Source organism: Triturus cristatus, chromosome 10, assembly GCF_964204655.1.
Source record: "Triturus cristatus chromosome 10, aTriCri1.1, whole genome shotgun sequence".
Taxonomy (NCBI): domain Eukaryota; kingdom Metazoa; phylum Chordata; class Amphibia; order Caudata; family Salamandridae; genus Triturus; species Triturus cristatus.
In genome coordinates this window covers 148,408,768-148,433,610 of record NC_140593.1, presented here as the reverse complement: position 1 = coordinate 148,433,610, position 24,843 = coordinate 148,408,768, and the positions used below count along the sequence as shown (strand labels likewise).

Below are 24,843 nucleotides of genomic sequence, written 5' to 3'. Positions count from 1 at the left end.
GAGTTCCTACAGAAGCAGGGGTGGAGGATATGGCTAGATTGAAAGATCACCACTTTCCTGATCACCTTCCTCCCAGCGCCAAAAAAGACTTCCCAGCTAAGAAATGTAGAGTCTGTGCCCGAAGAGGTGTGCACAAGGAGAGTCAGATGTACTGCCCCTATGGTCCTTCGAATCTTGGGCTATGTGTGCCCACGTTTCAAATTGTTCACATGCAACTGAGAACGTAAAAGTAAACTGACTGTTCTGTATTGTTTTATATAGTTTGTTCAGAATTCATGGTTGGCATAAGTGTGATGTATGTAGTTAGAGCTGTTGTGCTTGTATTTATAGTTTTATATTAATTCCCAATTGGTTTGTGTTTTCTTTTTTGCATTTGTGATGGCGGTGTGTGTGGCGCTTGGCTGGTGGTGTGTGTAGATTAGTGCTTGGCTGGCGGTGTGCGTGGACTGGCGCTTGGTTGGTGGTGTTTGTGCACTGGCGCTTGGCTGGCGGTGTGCGTTGACTGGCGCTTGGCTGGCAGCATGTTTGGACTGGCGCTTGGCAGGCGGCGGGGGTGGACTGGTGCTTGGATGGCGGCATGTGTGGACTGGCTCTTGGCTGGTGGTGTGCATGGACTGGCGCTTGACTGGTGGTGTGCGTTGGCTGGTGGTTTGCGTTGGCTGGCGGTGTGTGTGGACTGGTGCTTGGCTGGCGGTGTGTGTGGACTGGTGCTTGGCTGGCGGTGTGTGTGGACTGGCGCTTGGCTGGCAGTGTGTGTGTGTAGTGACTTCCTGCTGGTCACTACAAACACTGCTAGCCAAACGCCAGTCCACACACTATCAGCCGGTGTGGTTGCTGTGTCAAGCATGTGGGCATATGAAAGTGATGGGCCCTTGAATGGCGCTGTCTGTTAATGTGAGTGTTGTAATGTGCTGGGCCAGCGGCTGGCAGTGTGAATGGTCTTGTATGTGTCACGAGTGAATGGCCAGTAAAGAGGTTTTCAATGGCCTTGTCGTGGCTTTACAGCTCACGAGCTGTGAGTCATTGGTTCAGGTTTTTAACCTTTTAACTATTAACAGTGCATTTCCTTTTTGTGAAATCTGGTTAATAAAATTTTACGCTCTGAACCTTCACTCACCCTCGTGCCAAATCCAACCAGTGTGTGGGTGTACTTGAGGAATAGTTGGTTTTGAAGCAATATATACATTTTCTGGCTTTCTCTGCCAGGGGGTACATTGTCTCTAGGGAAAATCTACCAATTCTCGATATTTTCATGAAGTAATAACCAAGGGGTGTACAGGGCGGTGTCCCTCTCATTGATCCTAACAAGTTTTTTTGCCGAAATGCCCTGCAATCCTCTAAATGGGATTACAGTCACGTATTTTCCTTGCATTATTGTGCCGTATTCTTCCAGAATCAGAAAGAATCCAAAAATGTCCTACTGCCCAGCGTTTCCCCAAGTCTTCAGATAAAAATGGTACCTCACTTGTGTGGGTGGGACAAGTGTCCGCCACAGTGAAGGGTCCAAAATGTATTGTGGAGGCATAAAAAATGATCAATTACAAAACGACCAGTTTTTGCAAGGAGGTCACCTGCATTTTTGGTCCCTGGCTCAGCGGCTATGTAGGGAAACCTACCAAACCCATACATTTCTGAAAACTAGAAGCCCGGAGGAGTCCAAGGATCTGTGCCTTGTGTGGATCCCCCAACGTTTTCTTACCCAGAAACCCCTGTAAACCTCAAATTTCGCTGAAAAATCAAATTGTTCTCACATTTCTGTGGGGGAATAGCAGTGGCGGCACAAATTTCCTACCGCCCAGCATTCCCCTTGGTCTCCCGAGCAAAGTGATACATCACTTGTGTGGTTGGGCCAAGGCCCTCCAACTGGGAAAGGAAAAAAAAGTGGAGATTGAGAGGATAGCACAGCGAATTCTAAATGCTATATTTTTGCTTATATACGTTTTTCAGTTGACTATGCATTGGACACCCACACAAGTGAGATATCATTTTTATCAGGAGACCAAGGGAAATGCTGGGTGGTAGGAAATGTGTGCTGGCGTGGTGATCCCAGTAAGAAATGTAAGGAAAATGTGATTTTTTTAAACTAAATTTGAGGTCTGCATGGGATTCTGGGTAGGAAAAGGTTGGGAAATCCATGCAAGCCACACATCCTTGAACTCCCTCGGGTGTTTAGTTTTCAAAAATGTCTGGGTTTGGTAGATTTCCCTGCATGGCCACCAAGCCCAGGACCAAAAACGCTGGTGACTTCCTCGCAAGACCAGGTCTTTTTGTGATTGACAATTTTCAAGTCTCCACTGTAAGTTTTGGGCATTTCCTGTTGCAGGAACTAGGCCTACCCACATAAGTGAGGTACCATTTTTCTCGGGAGACTTAGGGTAATGCTGGGTGGGTCGCAGTTTGTGGCTCCCCGCAGATTCTAGAACTTTCCATCACAGAAATGTGAGGAGAATGTTTTTTTTTCTTCAAAGTTTGAGGTTTGCAAGGGATTCTGGGGAACAGAACCTGGTGAAAGCCACACAAGTCACCCCATCCTGGATTCCCATGGGTGTCAAGTTTTCAAAAATTGATAGGTTTGCTAGGTTACCGTAAGTGTTGGCTGAGCTAGGGCCCAAAATCCACAGCTAGGCACATTGCAAAAAAAAGTTCAGTTTTCTGTGGAAAAATGTGATGTGTCCATGCAGTGTTTTGGCCCGTTTCCTGTTGTGGACACTAGGCCTACCCACACAAGTGAGGAACCATTTTTATTGGGAGACTTGGGGGAATGCTGGGTGGGTCAGAGTTTGTGGCTCCCCGCAGATTCCAGAACTTTACATCACAGAAATGTGAGGAAGATGATTTTTGTTTTACAAAGTTTGAGGTTTGCAAGGGATTCTGGGTAACAGAACCTGGTGAGAGCCACACAAGTCACCCCATCCTGGATTCAACTGGGTGTCTAGTTTAAAAAAATGCATAGGGCCCAAAATCCACAGCTAGGCACATTGCAAAAAAGGGGTTAGTTTTCATGTGGAAAATATGATGTGTCCCGTTGCATTTTGGCCCATTTCCTGTTGTGGGCATAGGCCTAACCACACACACGTGAGGTACCATTTTTATCGGGAGACTTAGGGGAACACAGGATAGTAGAAAAGTACGAGTTGCTTACCTTCAGTAACACTATTTCTTTTGGTATCTCAGATCTAGATTTTACGTATCAAAAAGTTTCTTTTCCTAAATAAGAAGGATTTTATAACAGGGGCTACACTACAAGGTTTACAGAGACTTGCAAAAATTGTTGCCTTGAAAAAGATGGAACATTAACAAAACCCATTGAAACTGGTCGACAAATCACTTACATAAACCATGGGAATAATTTGATCTGTAGATACCAAAAGAAATAGTGTATCCAGGCCTAGTTATTAAATTGCTCCATTTGATATGTTTTATGAATGACAAATTATATTGTCTGTCTCTTTCTCTCTTTTTACGTTATGTTATGTTTTGTAATTTTATTGTATCATATGTATATTGTGGGGTTTTTAAACACATTGTTTTGTATGGATTTTGTGACATCTAGTATGTGAGATAATTTTTGACAAAATACTGTAAAAAGGCCTTTTAAATAAAAAGAGGATTTGTGATAACTTTGGAGTATCATAATATAATTGGTTAAAATATTTTGTGGGAGTCTACTGCATGGGCTGTATCACTGCATTTATGTAAAGGTATGACTCAGTTGTGAGTTGAGCTCTCGTCACTGGTGCTTTGTACAATGCAAGGGATTATTTGTTCTTATCTATCTAACTTTAACCTCTGCCTACCTCTGGGGTCACTTGGACTCTATACACACTATACCTCATTTTGGTGTAGTATATATAGAGCCGCTTTCCTACAAGGACTATCCTGCTGGACCAAAAGACCAGCAAAGAGAGGCTGCACAGTTGAGTACTACACCTGTTACACCTGGTGGCTAGCAAAGAGAGGGACTATGTCTGCCGTGTGCTGCTCAAGGACAAGCTGTCTCCAGAGCACAGTCAATCAAAGAGACTCCAAGGGCCAGCTGACTAGCCTCCTGTTCGCAGCACAGGCACACAACAGCTGAAGAAGCCTGCTGAGGCAAGTTGGTAACCCAAAGTCTTGAAGTCGCTAATGCCGCTGCCATTCAGCACTGAGGACCAAAACCGGACGCACAGAGTTGCACCTGAGTTTGCTGAACCCGGAAGTTCTGTCAGAGAGTTGCTGGGACCTCCAGAAGGGACGTTAGGATTGGTCTCCGACTGCGACAATGGACGACTGGTAGTCCAGTGGTGACTGGACTTCGGCCAGACCGTAGAGGGCTTAGTGGGAAGTTCACTCTCTGCACACAAACCCCTCGCCCCCAAAATCTTCGTGGATCAAGGAATTCCTGCAGGAAGACCCAGTTGACCACACAGCATCCACACCATCCTTGTAGTATCGCCAGCATCCTTCCTTACTTGCATAAGGACCACTCCATAGGAATCCCTCACAATGCTGATAAAGTGCCTGGAACTGCTGAAGGACTGCTTCTTTTGTGAAGGTAACTGTTCTTGAGGACCTTGCTGGTCCCCCTGAGTAGCTCCCTGTCGGATTTGGTCACCCAAAGTACTTCTAACCAACCACATTGACACTTACCTAAGTTTTCCTTGAATCAGTTTCTAAGTGTCCAATTTGTTGACTTTGCCAAAGCTTGTTCGCGGCTGAGTGAAATTGCTTTGATTTATTATTGCTTGTAAAATCTATATCTCCTGAAACCTCCAATGGATCTTTGTTGCTCTACTGTCTAAATTCTTATAAACATACAGTCTATGTTTATAAACTGGTATCAGATTTATTGAGTGTTGTGACGATTTCTTTAATTGTTTTGTGCTGTTTAACTGCTTAACACTTGTTCCTCTGTGTAAGTCTTGCTGCTCAGTGCCACAGCTACCCAGGGTTGAGCGGAGGGTTTTACTGATGAAACCTACTGGACTTAAAGGGGCTGGCAAGTGTATTACACGATGAAGTCGCACAACCACACCATATAATACACCCCATTTACTCACATTGAGCAATCAACAATGGCCAGGAGTTCATTGTATTTATGTGTAGACAGGCTGCTGGGGCAGTATAGAGGAGTTGTTTTCAGTCACTCGAGGGATAGGGGTAAGGTATCCCCCTGCAGGTCAGGATTGTGAACAGGTAGTCCTAATTCTAATGAGTGAAATGCTTTTGTAGCATCTGGGAATACAGCTGCGGCTGCCATATCAGGATCGATGTCCCTGAGGAGGGAAAACACGGTGCTCAGATTGTGAGAGGCAGAGCGTCCTGGTATGAATCCAGACTGATTTGGTCTGACAATCTCTGGTAGCAATGGCATGAAGTGGGCAGCAATAAGCTTTGCCAACATCTTTACGTCGCAGTTGATTAGGGAAAGAGGTTGGTGTGAGAAAGTGGGTTTCTGTTGCAGTAAACCCCCCCTTTTTTCTTGTTCTGTTGCCAGACTACTGATGCTCTTTGACTTGGTGTGCCCTGGGCTCCTGCCACTCGGGTACCCAGGGCCTGTGTTCCTTCCCTAAAACTGCCTAACAGCCTAAACCCAATTGGCATCTCTGGCCACATGTCAGCCCCTGGTAAATGGTACCCTAGGTACCCAGGACCCTGTGACCAGAGAAGGCCCCAAGGGCTGCAGCACTTATTGTGCCACCCTTAGAGGCCCTGTACCCTGACACACACACACACACACTGCCTTTGCAGGCTGAGTGTCTTGGTGCAGAACAAAACAGAGAGTCGACATAGCACACATCCCTGTGTGCCATGCCCACAACACACACTGCCCTAGCATACCTCAGTCACCCCTCTAACTAAGTGCCCTATGCCAGTGGTGTGGCATGAGCCCTGTATCCCTACAGTACCCAGGTCCATTCCTGGGCACTGTAAGTGCAGTGCTGCCATTAAGAGTATATGGTGCTGGGAAGTCGTCAACACGAACTCCACAGCACCATGATGGCAACACTGAAGACTGAGAAGTTTGGTATCAAACTTCGCAGCACATTAAACCCACACTGATGCCAGTGTGGGATTTAATGTAAGATGCACGACAGAGGGCAACTTAGAGTTGCCCCCTGAACCTAACCTACAATCCACGTCCTGTCTGAGGGGCTGCCTAGGCTGCCACACAGCAGACATGTTGCTGGACCCCTGGGCAGAGAGCCATCCGCTCTCCTGGGCCTGCAACAATGCACATCCTGGGCGAGGTGCTAGGTCTCCTCCCACAGGATGGGCAGGGGAAGCTTTAAAGGCATGCCGCCTTTGTGAGCTTCTCCAGGCCACGCGCTGTACTCAGCAACTGGCCCCCACCGGTCCTGACCCCCACTCTGGCGGGAAGACTGGCGGGAAACCCCAAGGGAGGAAAGGGGGTGTGCCAGCCTCTGCCAACCCCACCCCTCAGGTGGGGGAGGCGAGGTGAAGCAAATCTCCGGGCTCTCACCATCTTGAAGATGGTGAGCCCTACCCAATCAGGACTAGGCTAATGTCCCCCTCCCGCAGGAGAGTGGCAGGATAGGGGGTGTACCCACCCCAGGGAAGGGACCCATTGGTCCCTGCCCTTTACCTACCTGTAACGCCCCTAAATTTAGTATTTAGGGGCACCCTGATCCTTCCTTCCTCAGATCCCGAATCCGAAACAAGCAAGAAGATCAAGAAACAAGAAGACCTGCCGTGCAGCTGCTAACAAGAGGAAGACACCAACTTATTTGGCCCCAGACCTACAGGCCTGTCGACCCTCGAACCTGCTCCAGCTAAAACCCGGCATCTCCAGTGGTCAGCAACCTCAAAAACCCCAGAGGACCTGACTGCCTTGTGACTCTACAAAGACTGGGACTCCCACGAGCAGTGGTTCTGCTCAAAGCAAGTAACAAGGCCCTGTTGCCAACCAGGAACCGCTACTCCTGCACACTCTGCACCCGCCAAGCCTGGCCTGTGCCGGAGTGGACAAAGACCACGAGGACGTTGCCCCAGCGACTGTGACCCAGAATCCAGCACCCAAGGACCCACCTTAACGCTCCCGACGACGACGGCAGCCTCAACCAGGGTCCCCTCCAACCGCGACCAGCTGAGGGTAAGATTTCCCAACGCGAAAAGACACCCCTGCACCCGGCACCCTGCGGCCCCCTGTGCCCAGCTCCTGGGTGCCTACCTAACCTACAGCTTCCCAACTTACCTCTCGAAGTGGTGGTCACACCTGAAGAATCTTTGTCCCAGAGCTTGCAGCCTTTGTTCATTTTGTAGCTTCTCCATAGAAATCCATTGAGCGCCCGACGGCTCAAAAGCACCCTGCACCCAGCCGCCCGAGTGCCCCTGGGAGTGCAACCTCTGTCCTAATCTACTTTCCCATTTGCCCTGAGCAAGTGACCAGGAGCCCAGCTCCCACAGCTGTGTGGCCTGCTAGCCAGCAGCCACCAACCAAAGGCCCCCTGCCCGCCATAGGATAACATTGGGCCTAACTCTCTCTGCACTCGGCTGCCCCTGTGCCGCTGAGGGTGTAACAACTGTACCTACCTGACCCTGACCCTGGGATACCCCTGAGTCTATGCCCAGAACCTTAACTCTGCCAGTCGAGTACTTACCCAAAAGCCGTTAACTCACTTTTCTTCCATAGGGTAACATTGACTGGTTTCACTTGGAAATTCTTCCAAGTGTCGAGTTTTGAAACTTTAAAATATTCTTCTAAAATCAGTTGAATAACAAAAACGAAATTACTCGCCTGTTATCAGGAGAGATCCCCGTGCTGGATCTTGGTGCCCAGCACTGACCCTGAAAAGTAATTACAACTCTACTTACCGCTAACTTGATTTTCCTCCATATGATAACATTTCCTGGTTTTCACCAGAAATTCTTCTAAGTGTTGATTTCTAAAACTTACAAATATTCCTTAAAAATCGCCTGTATAACAAAATTGATTTCTTTCAACGGTTTACAGGAGATGCACCAGTGCTGGATCCAGGATCCAATACTGAGTAAGAAAAAGTAACGGTAACCCTACTTACTGCTAAGTGAATTTCCTCCCATAGGATAACATTGGTGATTCTATGTGAAAAAGTTTGTCAACTTTTAAAATACAATAATATTGCTTAAAAATCATACCTGTAACCAAAACTGTCCCAGGACTGAATCTAGGATCCAGTCCTGTGGTAAGAAAAGTAATCCAAAAAGTAACTCATTTCATTTACTTAGAAATTCCCATTGAGCTCAATGTATAATTGTGTTTGAAATTGTGTTGCCCATTGCACCAACTGTAACTACTGTATTCAAAAGTCTATTGCCTATTGAAAGAATTTATCTAAAGCAACTCATTCGGAGAAAGTATATTTTGATACCTACTGTTGGTTCTAAAATAAAACAACTATATATTTTTATATACAAACCATTGGCCTAGAGTTCAGTTCTTGAGTGTGTGAGACCATTTGCTGATTGAGTGTGTACAACAAATGCTTTACACTGTCCTCTGATACTGCCTTACTGCTCGACCAAGCTACCACTTTAGAGAGTAAGGTTATATCTAACTTTAGCCTCTTCCAAACCTCTGGGGACTGTGGACTCTGTGCACACTATACCTATTTGGGAACAGTATATACAGAGCCACTTTCTTACAGTCGGTATGAGATGCAATTCTGTGGGGGTTTATCAGCCTTCAGGAGGGTTAGGATGATGGCCTCTTGCATGGTCGGGGACAAGATTTTCCGCTGTTGGGTTTCTTCGAATACCTCCGGTAGGTGTAAACAAGGACATCTATTTAAGCTTTGTAAAATTCATCTGGTCCCAGTGCTCTTCCGTTCTGCAGACACGTAATGGAGGAGCGTATTTCTCAGAGTTTCAAATGATTGTAGAAGGAATTCTCTCTGCCTGTTCCCCAACCGCACGACGGTGGAGTGTGCAAGATGGTCAGCTATTTGCACTGGGGAGCTAGCGTTTTGCGAGTTGCAAAGTTTTGAGTAATGTCTAGTGAAGAAATCAAGTATGCGGTCAGTGGTTTGATGGCATTACCCATTAGAATCTTCTATTTCTAATATATCACTTGCAGCCCGTGGGCACCATGTCATTAGGGCAAATTACCTCCGCAGCTCTTAAGCATGGTGGTATAAGGAAGACCTAATAGAGACCAAGCACTATTGCAATCATTTGGAAAGAAGATGGAGAACCAGCCAAGACAACACCTCAGAGACACCTACAAATGTGCACTCAGAAGTTACTGCACATATATCAAAGCAGCCAGGAAAGCACCCATCATACTCAAATCCTGCTCCAACTCCGGCAAAGATCTCTTCATCATCAAAGAATTCACCAATCTAACAGCAACCTCCAACACCATCTTCTCCTGACAGATCCTCTGCGACAACTTTTCTGACTTCTTCACAACAAAATACTCAAGATCTACACCAACTTTCCACCCCAACCCACTGTAGAGGACATCATCATGCAACCCCCCCACCACCACCAGGAGCACCCACCTCTTAACGAACTACAGCCCTCTCATCACAGATGAAACTGTCAGAATCATGCAGACCATCCACTCAGGCTCCCCCCTCACAACCCTGCCCTCGTTACTTGTACACCTGGGTGGCACACTGATCAGTGCCAACCTCACCACCATAAACTCCTCTATCCTCAGCAGAAACTTCCTGGAAAGTTGGAAACACTTAAGAAGCCACAGCTGTCCTGAAGAAACCCTTGGCCAACCCAAAAGATCTCAGCAACTATAGACCCATCTCGCTTCTACCCTTCCTGGCCAAAGTCCTGGAGAAAGAGATCAACAACAGCTCTCCACCCATCTTGAACAACATCACCTCATGGACTCCACCCAGTCAGGGTTCCGTAGCAATGACAGCACAGAAACGACCCTCCTGGCAGCAACAGGCGACATCCGGTCCATCATGGACAGAGAAGAAACCACTGCTCTCATCCTACTCGACCTCTCCGAAGCGTTCAACACAGTCTACAACGGCACCCTCATTGGCAGACTCTAGGGCTGCAGTATCCAAGGGCCCACCCCGAGTTGGATCGCCTCCTTCCTCTCCAACAGAACATAATGAGTCTGACTCTCCCCTTTCACCTCTGCACAAGAAACTAGTCTGTGGATTCCCCCAGGGTTCGCACCTCAGCCCGACCCTGTTCATTGTTTACCTTGCATCTCTCATTGGCATCATAAGAACCCACGGAATCAACATGGTCTCCTATGTCAACGACACTCAGCTCATCCTCTCCCTCACCAACAAAAACACCACCACCAGGAGCAACTTAAACGCCTGCATGTCCAACATGGCCAACTGGATCAGAGAAAACTGCCTCAAACTGATCACGGGCAAAACTGAGATCCTGATCTTTGGAGGTAAGAGACTCCTCCAGGTCGCCACCCAATCTGGGTCCCACGCCCACCCCAACAGACAACGCCAGAAACCTCTGCATCATCCTTGACGACAAACTCACGAGGAATAAACAGGTCAACACTGTGATCACATCCTGCTGTCACTTCCTCAAAGTGCTTCGCAAGATTGTCAAATGGCTCCCCACCCACAAAAGACGCATGGTCACCCAGGCCCTCATCAGCAGCAGAGACCACTACGGCAATGCATTCTATGTCGGCATCTCCAACCTACTCATTGAAAGACTCCAAACCATCCAAATAATCGCCACCAGACTCATCCTTAATATCCCCAGAAGCGCTTCCATCACTCCATACCTCACTGAACTAAACTGGTTACCCACCCTGAAACGTTGCAAATTCAAGCTGCTCATCCACCACATACAAAGCCATCCAGTGAACCTCAATGACTGACTCAAGCTCTACTAACCCTCCAGACAGCTACATTCCACCTCTTTCTTCCTTGCAAAAATTGCCCAAATCCGCAGAAGCAAGACGGGAGGGCACACACTCTCTACTCACATCAGGACTGCCACTCGACTTCTGCAAGAAACGGAAGACCTGGCTGTTCAACTAGGAGAGCCGCCAGGCTTACACTCCTGCTCCAGCACCTGAATATCCTCACAGCTGATAAGCTGCGCCAAACAGATCTACTTAACATAACATCCAATCACATCAGTGGGGTCTAATTGGCCCAATAACTATTAGAAGTGTTATCAAGATCAAAACAAACCCCACTAATATCCATAGAGGTGATAGTATGGGCTATAAAACAGTTCTGCAGCAGTGATGGAACAGAACAGGATATTTAAGCTGATCAGGAACTGCCACTGTGGGATTATGTTTGTTCTAGTTTCAAGAGGTTCTAAATTGCACTAGAGCCATCTACCAGGCCTCTTTGAACTGGCATTTTTAAAGTAGCTGATAATAGTTGTACATAAAAAGGGGCAACTTTTAAGCAGTCTACGAAACAGAAGCAAGCTCTCTACAGCTCACACTACCTAAAGTAAATTTTCAAATCTTAAATAGAGCTATCCAAGGGTTTCCTTCTGAGGTTCCAAGAGATTACAGGACAAACGCCAAAATGTGTTAAAAACAGTACAGAGCCCAGCCACTTACACAAAGTGCATGAAACCCATCACGGTTTGGCCACAGGCTGCAAGTCAAGGATGGAAGCATTTGATCCCATAATTTTAACTAAATTGGTTGATAAGCAGGGATATCTCAACTCTTTCAAGGCAGCTGATCAGAATCCCAAACAGATTTTTCACCTCTAGGTAGGTGGTAGGCCACCTAGAAGAATTTCTGTTTTTTTATTAAGCTCTTTGGAAGCTCACTAAATAATTTGACTATAGCATATCTAATTAGAAATAGGATGGACATTCAGTAGATTCAGAGTCCAGACATGTTTAAAGACACAATTATATTTCCAGCTTTAGCCATCTTTTCACTGGACCCATTCACCACAAAGTGCGATAAAGACATAGAGGTCATGGGTAAGCTTGAGAAAACGTGTGTGCAAACTATACATTTGTCACTGTCAAATGTTAAACAGGCTAAAACTGCAGCATGTAAAATGTGTGGTAAATCAATAATGTGAAAGAGAACTTGCAAAAAGTTCTTCTCAGCTTCTTAAAACCAGTGTATGGGCCATGGAAAATATAGGACACCTGGTAGGGATGCTTTTAAAAAAGATGTAGGCACATTGCATTTAATTAACTAAAGAAGTACTGTTTATAAATGATAACACCACAAATTTCGAAGTGGTTAACGATCAAGATACCTTTGCTCCTCCTGACTGAAGAAGACGCTTGAATCCAGATTCCTTTGCTTGGTCAACATTTAGAATAACCTTCCAACCACTAAACGCTCCCTGCAAAATATCAAAAACAGGAAGCATCAGGTAAATGTAAAGATATCCAGATTATACGACAAGGAAGGCTTGACAGTCCCAGTGGTAAAACACAAACTCGGTCCACCCTCACACAACACTGAAGCCTCTGTAAATCACGAAGGACCAGCATTCCACTATCTTTGGTAAAGTCAACACCAAGTAAGGCTGGTATGCAACAAATGACAGCTGAGAGACCACTTCTATCATATCAGAGACACTTGTCATCTGAGCAGTGGAAATGTGCCAACAAGTGGTGGCGGCAATTCTACGCACACAGGATGATGGAACTGCTGCCATGGTTATTTTCCAACAAAAAAGCACACAAGGAGGCACCCCAATGGTGCATAGGCAGTGGAACCATTTACCACCATGGTAGGTATGTGTTTAAATAAGGTGGGCGTTTCTCCACAGTTGTGGCAAAGGCTTTTTCTTCATCTCACTGGTGAAGCGGACACTTGTCTGTCAGAGGATGCCATGTGTCTTTCAGATCAGTTAAAATGCTAGATGTGTCTGGTTCTTTTAACTTTATTTATTCTTAGTTAATGAAACCCTTGGTTGCTCAGTATGTACTTTATTTTGTGATTATAGCTCAGCAGGATGTCAATAAATGCTCAAATTAAAATTATTAAAGTGACGCTTGAGAAAATGAAAAACTTAATCAGAGTATTCAATCTGAAGGTCTTAGTGACTTCCATGTTGCAAGATAAGGTGGATTTGACAGGATTCTTGGACATCCCCATCACCCAAATCTTCTGCATACACGAAAGTCACTAGGATATTATCAGGACAGCTTTTATGCCAGCAACTCAAATAATAAAACTTGGAAGATCGGAAAGTTGTGGTGAACCCAAATAGCCAACAAAAGATTGTGTAGGACAGAAAACAATGATGGTTTCCAGATCTCGGACCTGAAACAATACTGCACAGAAAAGAGCTGTGGATTATGCAGATGAAAAATTGTAGGCATAGGAGCTCAGGCCTTGTGTTGGCAATCCTCCAAATTGCATGCCCAATTGGCATACCTTTCAAACTGACAAAGTAAAGAAGTCTTTGAAAATCTGGTGAGGAAACTAGAAAGGAGACTAAAACAGGCTTAAACATGATGTATGTGTACGTTTGTAACTCCAAGCATGATGGAATATACGTGGTTTTAATTAATGTGTTATGTTAGAAAATGATGAAATTATGTCCAGAGGCCATGTTCTGCTCCATCCTACAAGTGTTATTAGACAAGAAAAGCTAGCAAAATAGATGTAGAATGTGTACTGCCAGTGAGAGCAACTTACACAGGTTTCCCAATCGGTTTCATTTGAGCAATTGCTATGCGAACCTTTCCCACGACTGGTCTGACAGTTTAGAAGCACTATATAGGTTAAAAAACTCACATATTTGAGGGCAAAACTCAAAAAAGAGAAACAAAAGTAAAACATATCAATGAAGACTCTGAAATAATGAATACCAAGAACAAGTAATTTATGTCAAAAAGGACAGTGTGAGACGTAAATGCGTATGTGTACCTCAGGGTCACTAACTGCACGATTTGTTTTCTGGAGCTTTTTCCTCCACCGCATTGCGGCAATTGCCAATTTTCTCTGTTGCGTATTGATTCCAGGTAAAGCAACAAGTATAGAGTTACTTCCCCATTCATAGTCTTCTTCCTGCAAGACACATGTACGCACTATTATATGCAAAAACAAATTAAGCATTAACATTGAGATTTTCAAAATACCAACATCAATATTTTTAAACCCACTGAGATTATCACAGACATGGATAGTTCAAGCTTTCACAGTAAAACCTTCCTCCATGAAATTCCAAATTTAAAGTTTAGAAGGTTCAACATACTTCAATTTACTGCCAAAACAGCCACATGTGTATCATGTGCATCATGAACCAAAGACTAAATCGATTACTTTAAACTGGTAATGAAATATTGACTATACTCAATCTATGTATTTGGTAGGCTGAATTGCAGTATTGCCTGTATGTTGTTCTGTTTCCCACCACACTCGCATGCAGCTGTCTGCAAGTACATTAAAGCTGGCATAATTTAAATAATTTACTTTTTGCTACAGTGAGCAGGAGAAAAACATGGAGAACAACTAGGAAGAAAATGCATCTATGGTACAACACAGTGACAGAAAAGTATAAATAGCCTTTCACATATGAACCTCGAGGCTTGGAGAATACACACTTGATAATTTTTTCCACCAAATCCTGGGTTTGGTCCATTCTTCCCTGTGGAGTTCCAGCCAGTATGTCCTAACTCTACCAAAGCGAGCAGTGCTCTGGCCTCTTATGTCCTATCGCCATTCAAACAGGAATGGCCCCTGCTCCTCTAGCACCGTTATTCGCTTGAATATAGTTACTCCATACTTCTCCCACACAGTAGATCAAAAATGTCCTCCCTCCTTCTGCAACTGCTCCTTCTCCTATCCCCGCAATAACCAAACAGCAGCTCTGGGGACTCAATAGTTACTCTACCTACCCCCAACCATCCTGTGAAACAGTTAAGTACGATAAGGTAACAAATAGAATAATGAGAACTACAGAAGCATGGCAAGATTAAGGGCCTGATTATGTGTTTGGTAGTGCGGCGCTGGGTCTGCCCCACCGCCGCACTGCCAAAGACGTGTTTGGGCTGCCTGCCAGATTATAAGTTTTCTCCTGTCTGGTGTTTTTTTTGTTGCATTTCCATGGCCGTGCCTCTAAAAATTGGTACCACAGTGGGAACGTCAAAAAACAGTTCCTGCACGGCATGGGCTGTAAACTTCATGTTGTGCAGGAACTGGTGTGCATGCCCACAGGGGACAACATGTTGTGCCCCCCTGGGTGCATCCACATGGTGTGAGGCACCAGGGGGCCCGGTGTTTCTTCTCTGCCATGGTTTTCACGAAGGAGGAACTGCCATGAAAACCATGGCGGAGAGAAAACTTGCAATATGCGTGGGGACCGCCAGACACGTAATCAAGTCCTAAGTGGTCTTGAAAGAACAATAGCTGCCAGTGTGAAATCATGTGCTGGACTGGCAGAATAACTTGCAGTGAAGGATTCAGAGTTGCAACTAAACGTGAAGTGAACATGCAGCCTATGCTAGATTCAGATACAGAACAGATGAACAAGTTACTTTCCTTTGGTAAAGCTTTTTCTGGTAGATAGTCCATCATATTGAAAATTCCAGACCTTTAGAATATGCCACAGGTGCTAGACTGGAACTGGCTTTATGTGGCTCAGCATAAACCTCGTTCTACCCCAGAAGTGACGGAGCGGAGGTGTATATAGGGGACACCATTGGACGCCGATGTAAGTTTCTTGATTACCCGCTTCAGTGCTCTCGGATGCAGAGCTCAAGCGATTTGCAGTATCAGTGTGCATTTATCCAATATGGGACTGTGTTAGATTTTAAAAACAAACCACTCTGCGAAACAGAGAGGCAGGAGGGCAGTGGGAAATTTGCAGTTAGGTGGAGTATGCACCAAAAGAAGCATTACCAAAAGTAACTTGTTATTCTGATAGATACATTACCTCGAGCTGCTGCCTGTTTGTAGCGCGTGCCCTCTGGCCCCTTACTGCATTTAAAAAAGCGCTCCTAGCGCCTCTAAGCACCACCACTTTGGTGGGTCCGGGATCCGGGGATCGATCTTGGGTGCCATTTTGGCTTGGGGCATCATTCTCAGCGGCGGACGCCATCTTGGAGCGGTCTCGCGCGCATAGGGTGACGGGAGAGCCTATTTAAAGTCGCCTTCTCCGCGCAGCGGTACGCGCAGGTGGTAGCCCTCGCTTAGCCTGAGTCGTGCCGGAGTCCTGCCCGTCTGCGCCCGTCAGCGTTCCGGAGGCGTTTGAGGCGACGGGCAGGACGCGACCATTCGGCTCGAGTTAGCTTGCTTTTCGAGCACCATGCTACACTACTCGGGTCCGGAACTTCGGTCTTGGCAGTACACTAATGGTTTCTGCCGGACGGTTTTTCCTGCTCGCCACAAGGGCAAGCATTGCTGCCCGGAGTGTGGCTGGCGCCCGCAGAAACATCTTGGCGATGTGCCACAGAAGGCGGCGGTTTGCGCTAAACATCTGGGCCTACTGCTCAACACTCGATCTCTGGGCCGGCACGCTCTGGATGTTTTTGATTTGCTAGAGTCAGAAAAACCCCTGTTCCTAATGCTCACTGAGACGTGGCTCGGCGAGGCGTCTAACCCAGATATTGTCACTGCTATCCCGCCTGAGTATAACATCTTCAGGCAGGATAGGCCGAAGGGGCGTGGAGGTGGCGTGGCATTAATAGTTAACAAAAGGGTCACTTGCACCATCATTCCATCGGTCGCGATCAAGGATTGCGAATCCCTTGCCTTTGCCATTGTCCTTTCACCACACCAATCGATGAAGGGTCTTCTAGTCTATCGGCCGCCAGGGCCCTAGGGCTCTTTTTTTGAAGAGTTCCAGTCGGTGACCTCTTCTTTGTTACTTACATCAGAACATTGCATTGTCGCCGGGGACTTCAACGTCCATATGGACGTGGAAACGGATCCCGATGCGATGAAAATGTTGGAGGTCACAGCCCCTATGGGCCTGGTTCCTTATCATGTTGGGCCGACCCATGAGAAGGGACATACCCTGGATTTGACCTTCTCTACGATCCCTATAGAGATGTTGGCCCCCACCCAGGTGCTTTGGTCTGACCACAGGCTGGTGAGATTTTATCTCTCAGATGCTGGGAAGCCTGCCGGTGTCCCCCGGCAGACTTCAGGGGGATTCAGGCCACTTCACCGGATTACTCCGGAATTGTTGGCACAGTCCTGCGCTGATCACCCCTGTGCCTTAACCGGGAACTTAGAGGAGGATGTGGAGCGTTTGCAGGTCTGGCTCTCAGAGAGGCTCAATGAGCTTGCTCCTCGGAGATCCCTCCGCAAACCCGGAAAAGGTGCCTCTGCCCCTTGGTTTACGGAAGCATTGGCGGCCTCTCGTCGGCAATGCAAGGTAGCGGAAAGAGCTTGGCGCGTGAAATACGACGCAACGGCGAAACTCGCCTACAGGTCTCTGGTGAAAGCGTACCATCGGAACATCCTCGCGGAGAAGAAGGCTTATTTTGCTAGAAAAATTGAAGCCGCTTCCAACTCCTGTAAGGAGCTTTTCGCCATTGTGCGGGAGTTTACAGCCTCTCGCGCAGCGTCCGCCCAGACCCCCCCTCCTGCGTCCTGGGTCAGGGCGATTGCGGACTTTTTCACCTCCAAGATCCAGCGGATCCAGGACTCCTTCCTTGTGTTGGATCCTGAGGTATCAGGTCGGGCGGAGAATGCCGCTGCTACCCGACTGAACGCCGGTGTGGCCTTGGCAGCTTTCCCTCCTCTCTCGCTGACAGCTTCATTTGACCTGATGGTGGGACTGAAGTCAGGTTCCCCTCGGGATGCCTGCCCTGCAAAATTCCTGGCTAGAATGGCGGTTGTCATTAATCCACTTGTGAACCCCCTGTTGAACTGTTCTCTTGCACAGGGTGTGGTTCCCCAGTCCTGGAAGCAGGCAATGATTATTCCCCTGCTTAAAAAGCCAGGTCTGGATGTGGAGGTGTTAGCGAATTATAGACCTATCTCGCTTCTGCCGGCTTTGGCGAAGGTCATTGAAAAGCACGTGCATAAGGTGCTTGCCGATTACTTGGAGGCCCACGACCTACTGCACCCTACCCAGTCGGGTTTTCGCGCCAATCTTAGCACCGAAACAGCCCTCCTGGAAGTCTCGGAGGCGATAAAGGAGGTGTTGGATTCGGGTGGGAGAGCGATGCTGGTGATGTTAGACCTGTCGGCGGCCTTTGACACCGTCCCTCATGAGGGTCTGCTTGCTAGACTCTCAGAGATTGGTCTTCGAGGGACGGTGCTCCAGTGGTTTCGATCTTTCCTAGCAGGCCGTCGACAATCGGTCTGGGCTTCTGCTTGCTCCGCCGAGATGTCGCCATTGGGTGTCGGAGTTCCTCAGGGCTCTGTCCTGAGCCCAACTCTATTTAATATCTTCATGACCCCTCTGGCGGCCCTGGCGGAGTCTTTCGGGGCCCAGATCATTTCTTACGCTGATGACACCCAGCTCCTCTTTACCTGTGAAAGGGGTGCGGACTTCGATGGAGGTAGGATCCAGGGTTGTCTTGAGGCTGTGTTTCAGTGGTTCCATCATAACAGCCTCAAGTGCAACTCGGATAAATCCGAGGTCCTCTTCTTTGGGTGCAGCTCGGACCCGGATTGGAAAGTGTGGTGGCCTGAGAACATGTTTCCACCAGCAAGTTCGTCCCAGGTAGCGAAAAACCTTGGGATTAAGATCGACAATGGCCTCACACTACGCTCGCAGGTAATCGGTCTCACAGGGACCTGCTTTGGCTTACTCCGGATGCTCCGCAAGTTCCTTCCCTTGTTATCGGAGGAACACAGGAAGATCACGGTGCAGGCGATGATAGGCTCGAGAATAGACTATTCCAACGTTCTCTATCTCGGCCTGCCAGAATACCTGCTTCAACGATTACAGGTTGTTCAGAATTCGGCAGCACGTGCTATTTTTGGACTATCTCGCCGCGCCAGAGCCTCGGGCCTTTTGGAGGCTCTGCACTGGCTTCCTGTCCGGAAGCGGATAGTTTTTAAATCTCTCACCCTGGCACACAAAGCCTTGCACACATCTGGAGCAAAATATCTTCAGAAAAGGCTGTCCTTTTATCGTCCTGCCAGATCGCTTAGGTCTGAAGCCTTGTTTTTTGCGGTAGTGCCCCGCGTGAAGAGAGCTCGCATCGGTGGCCGCTCCTTTAAATTTTTAGCGCCTCAGTTGTGGAATAAATTGCCTGTGTCCCTGCGCAGCACCACCAACCTGTTGGCCTTTAGGAAGGGGCTTAAAACTTGGCTTTTCACTTCTTAGTTTCAGGTCCTATCAGGTCTCTTTTTTTTCTGTTTCTGCTCATTTTCCCTGTTGTGTTTTGCGATTAGCGTGCAATTGAAAGCGTCGGGACACTCTTTCGAGTAGCCGCACGCTATACAAAAATCCTGTATAACATAACATAACATAACATAACTTCTAATTGCAGATTCCTCACCTTTTGAAAAGATATCAAATCACTACCGCCCCAAGGATGGGGAGTCTGTGGAGTGGGCTCAGACCAAATGGGTGAAATGCCATATCCTTTGGACAGAACTGTCAATACAATAGTGCTTTGTGAGCAGATGCACTGACGGGCATGTCACGGTTTGGCAGATGCCAAGAACAGGCACTCAATGTGCCAACACATTGGTAGCAGCCTTGACACTTGTGGAATGAGCCCTCAGGCCCTTTGAAGGCTTCTACTTGGTCAATATAAAAAAGATCTTAATGCAGAGGACTATCCTTCTTGACAAAGTTCTTTTCTGCACCACCTTATCTTTCTTTGCCCCAGAAAAACAGCCAAAAGGCTGATTGTTCAACCGACGGTCTGTGGTGTAATCAATGTAAAGACTTAGGGCTTTTTTGGGGCTCAGCTGATGGAGTCTCTCTTTCTCTTTTGAGCAGTGGGGTGGGACAAAGAACATTGGGAGAATGAAGGATAGCCCAATGCAAAAAAGCATCACCATAATTAGTCAAAAACAGGCAGCTCTGGTCCTCAACACCAGGTCGCCTAGAAAAAAAGTGGTGTAGGACAGGAGCACCGAGAGAGCCTGAAGCTCACCAAAGCGACCAGTAGAAGTGAGTCAGATGTGCAGCAAGCAGCTGTGCATTGTCTCAAAAGGGGAACACGTGAGAAACGTCGGGTCCAAATGAAGATCCCACTGTGGCATCACAAACAGTTTGGGAGGCGGGCGATATGCGGCAAACCTATAATGAACCGCATCAGAACAGACGATTAAAACAAGGATGGTTGGTCCATCAAAAAAGCTGAAAAGGGCAGACAAATAACCCTGAATGGTGCCCACTGCAAAACCATGCTGGGCCAAAGATAAACAAACATCGGACAATTTGGCTTGTAGGGGGGTTTGTGTTGTGGACTCCACACTAAACCACAAATTTGTCCAAGTGCCTTGCGTAAATAGATTTTGTAGATGGACACCTGGCTGCTAGGATTACATTCACAACCTTAAAGGATAGATTGAACGCAGTCACCTGCGACCGCTTAATCTCCAAGCATAGAGGTATAGATTGTGCTGGTTTGGGTACAGAACCCTGCCCGGTTGCTGTGACAGAATATCTTCCAGAGATGGTAGCCTGATCAGAGGCCAAATAAATGCTCATACTCAGAACCTTTGGGTACCACAGTCTGCTGGCTCAATCAAGAGCCACTAATATGACTTGGGCTCAGTTGTTCCTGATCCTCAGAACTGAGGGCAGGAGAAGCAGTGGCAGAAAGGTGTGCAGGAGACACGTGCTCCACTCTAGCCTGAGAAAGTATTCTGGGGAGCTTGAATGTGGAGATGTTTTGACACTGCATATTCGATAGTGGTGAAAAGATCTAGCCACAGCTCCCCCCACTGCTGGAAGAGGTCCTGCCCCACTTCCGGATACATCCGCCATTCATGATCTCCAAGACTTCGCCAGTTGAGCTCATCCGCCTTGGCATTTAGAGAGCCTATCATGTGGTTCAAGATCAGGGAGATGTCCTCGCACTCCAACCTACTCCAGAGTCACAGCAGCTCTTGGAACTGGATCCACGTCACCACTTCGTCCTGCTTACTGCAGCACCACATGACGGTGGGGCGGTCCGTGAAGATCTGCACCAGTTTTCCCTCGATGGATGCCAAGCAGGTCATCAATTTCAGATGGATGGCCCACAACTCCAACTGATTTATGTGGAGCTGGGTTCCCACCACAGACCAGAGTCCTCTTAACTCCATCTTTCTCAGATTATTATTATTATTATTATTATTATATGAGATTTGTAATGCGCATTGTGTCCCAGCAACGGGGCGTCCCAGCGCAACCAAGGCCATGTGACTATAGAAGCTGGAGAGGAATTATGCCGGTAAAAGCCAGGTCTTTAGGGCTTTGCGAAAAACAAGGTGATTCTGGATCCCTCTGGGAGGGATTTCCGGAGTCTGGCCGCTACTGATTTGGATTGAATATCAAAGGAGAGACCACTACCAATCCAGACGCCTAGATTCTTAACTGCCTCTTTAGGCAGGGGTGTTGGTTTTAGTCGGTCTGGCCAATATTGCTCCAACCACAAGTCACGGTCTCTCCTGAACAACATAATTTCTGACTTACTAGCATTCAGCTGCAAGCAATTTGAAGCCATCCAGTCCGCGATCACCTACAAGTCCTCCTTGAATTTCACAAGGTTGTGGTTACATTTCTTAGAAAAGGCAATAACCAATTGGGTGTCGTCAGCGTATGATGCCAACGACAACCCTCCACTTTTATCCACAACCACTAAGGGTTGAACATAAATGTTAAAAAGTAAGGTGCTCAATATTGAGCTTTGTGGCACCCCCTGTTGCAGGGCATACTCCAGAGAGTGGAAAGGTGGCACCATGACCTGGAAGAATCTACCCTCCAAGAAAGATCGAAACCAGGCCAGGGCCGACCCCCTAATTCTTATCTCCTGAAGACGATTTAAAAGTATCACGTGGGAGACAGTGTTGAAAGCGGCACTTAAATCCAAAAGAACTAAGGCCGCAGAATTTCTGACATCAAGGCTACCACAGATTCGGTGCTGTGGCGAGATCTGAAACAGTTTTGTGAGGGATCTAAGATTTCCTTTTGCTCGATAAACTCTGTAAGAATAGTATTTACATGAGATTCTACCGTCTTTGCCAGGAATGGCAGCTGGGATATAGGACGGTAATTACCCGGCTCAGATGGATCCAGTGACGGTTTGTTCAGGAGAGGTATAACTTTAGCATGCTTCCACGCAGATGGTACAGACACTGCGGTTAAAGATAGATTAACCAAGTCCCTACTCACTAGTGTAATAAGGGTATGAAACTGACGAAAGTGAACAGGTTTCAAAGGGTCGGCTGGGGAACCTGATATAATTTTCAGACAGAGGGACTCAAATTCAGAGAGAAACAGCAGGGGAAAAGACTAAAGTGCTCTGACCACGGTGGATCCAATATCCCCATGCCTTTCCACAAGGTCAGTGATGCCAGTGACCGGTGGGAGACTCTTATATATCTTTTCCACCTTATTCAAAAAGTAACTGGCCAGGTCATCACACTGGTGATTTGAGGTGACAGGTGAGTCAACCTTCAACCCAGAACTCTTCATAACCTTGAGCAGGGTGAAGATTGTTTTAGAGGGTTATTGCTCACTGAGATTTTACCGGCTATAAACTCTGCTCTGGCTCTCCGGGCCAGTTTATGATAGAGCTTAATAGACGCTCAGTATTTATTTCTTGCTTCAACATCATAAGCGCGCCTCCAAGCACGCTCAAGTTGTTTGCAGTGTTTTTTAGCTTTAATCAGCGATTCATTAAACCAGGGATTAGACTGCCCTCTTTTTTTAACACTCAGTTTGGCAGGGATGCAACTGTCCAAAACCTGCATCAGCCAATCCTGAAAAAGCGTATTTGCATCATCAATATCAGGTGGAACCTGAGGCTTGTGGCTTAACAGTAAATCCAAGAAATGATTTATGTCTAACTTGTGCCAAGGACGTTTTAAGACTGGTAAGGGGCAGTTCAAAGCAGGCTTTCCTTGCCACCGCAGGGAAAAAGGGATGAGACAATGATCTGTCCAGACCACAGGGATCGGCGACAGAACCTTTAAGGAACCTAAGTTGCTATTAGAGCCACACTGAGCCAACTGACAGACCTCTAAATCTGCAAGAAAACTGGCAAACTCCGATATGCCATTGTTTTCAAGATGTACATTGAGGTCACCTAAAATAGTAAAATAGTAGATGACCTCCCCAGCCCAGCAGGGAGGCATCTGTTGCCACCATCATCTCTCAGTGGGGAAGGGAGAGGTCTGCTGTTGGTCAGGTTGCGGTCAAGAAGCCACCAGAGGCTGAAACATGAGGAGCAAAGCCCGTATTATCCAGGACTCGCTGCAAAGATAGTGAGACCTGGAACTGCACCATGTCCAGTTCTGATGAAAGGAAGCCTCTGAAGATGTGACTTCAGCTCGCTATTTGAGGACCCCAAAGATGTCAAAAGGTTTGTCTACAAATGACTGTGGTAAACAAGCCTTTAACACCCAGTTGTCAAGGTGGGGGAAAGAAAACAAGTTACTTACCTGTAACTTTGGTTCCCCAGTATTGGTAACTTTCATAGATTCTCATGCTTTGTATCATTCCCCGTCGTCGGAATGGGAGCCTCGGTAACAAAAATATATATATATATACATATGTATAACCATAGAAACAAAAGAGAAAAATAGGCCTAGGCCTCATCTCATTTTGTAGTATATCACCCTCTTTGTGTAAAAGAGCCCAAACTTTTGCCAGGGCCAATCAGCACAGCCTCACCCTCTGGAACCTTCCTGAGAGAGCTCAGAGCCTCAGATTTTCGTAGCCGTTGTGCTAACAGCCACTACCTTAGTAAACCGGCAGAGCTTTCCCAGGGGAGGTGGGTGGGCGCATGAGAATCTATGAAAGTTACCAATACTGGGGAACCAAAGTTACAGGTAACTAACTTGTTTTCTTACCCCAGTATTGGAACTTTCATAGATTCTCATGCTTTGTATCAGAATAGCAAGCAGTAGATCACGACAAGCACATTTCGGTAATTATATGGCTTTACAAAATCATCTCAGTGCACATGATAAAACAACCATTACTGAAACCAAATGTGCTTACCAGGATGGAGGGATTGTAGGGAAAGCTCACCTCTCATTGAAAAAGATTCCGGAGGACTGCTTGACCAACCACAGCGTCAGCTCGTCCCACCGATTCCAGGCAGTAGTGCTTCGTGAAGGTGTGTACACTGCTCCACGTTGCTGCCCTGCAGATGTCCTTAATCGCCACTCCAGCAAAGAGAGCCACTGAAGACGCCATCGCTCTCGTAGAATGCGCCCGGGCCCTTTTATCCAAAGGTTTGCCCGCAGCCTGATGACAGTACTGAATTGCACTGGAGATCCAGCGGGAAATGCCACTCTTGGCGAGCGGTAACCCCTTCCGTGGTGCACTGTAGGCGATAAATAGTTGAGTAGACTTTCTGAAAGAGCGTGTGCGCTCCAGATAGAATTTCAGGCATCTTTGGACATCCAAAGAATGCAATGTTCGTTCCGCTTGAGTGGAAGGACGCGGAAAAAAGGAGTTCAAAATTAAGGGTTCATTCAAATGAAACTCCGAAGGCACCTTCGGGATGAATTTTGGGTTGGTTCTCAAAATCATGACATCCCTCTTGAACTGTAGAAAAGGCTCCACTATAGAGAGAGCCTGGAGTTCACTAACTCTCCTAGCCGAAGTCAATGCTAGGAGAAGGGCCAGTTTCCAAGATAGGAACTTCAAGTCCGCTTTGTGAATCGGCTCAAAGGGCGCTTTCATCAGTTGAGCCAGTACCAGGTTAAGCTGCCAGATAGGCGGAGGTGGCCGGACCGGAGGATACATCCGAAATAACCCCTTAAGGAACTGCTTAACAATTCTTGCAGACCATAGAGATGGCCCCGATGTCTTCCGTCGAAAGCGGGAT

The 24,843-nt window shown here is 47.0% G+C and overlaps 1 protein-coding gene across 3 annotated transcripts in view; it reads right to left on the bottom strand.

The window, feature by feature from the left end:
- Positions 1–24,843, bottom strand: part of TOPBP1 (DNA topoisomerase II binding protein 1) — a 377,252-nt gene that overhangs the window by 60,208 nt on the left and 292,201 nt on the right. For all 3 annotated transcript variants that reach the window (XM_085630675.1, XM_085630678.1, XM_085630676.1), the window contains exons 25-26: positions 13,805–13,945; positions 12,177–12,266 (exon numbers count right to left, since the gene is read on the bottom strand). In XM_085630675.1, the coding sequence (XP_085486801.1) occupies positions 12,177–12,266; positions 13,805–13,945 (231 nt within the window). The remainder of the gene's footprint in view (positions 1–12,176; positions 12,267–13,804; positions 13,946–24,843) is intronic.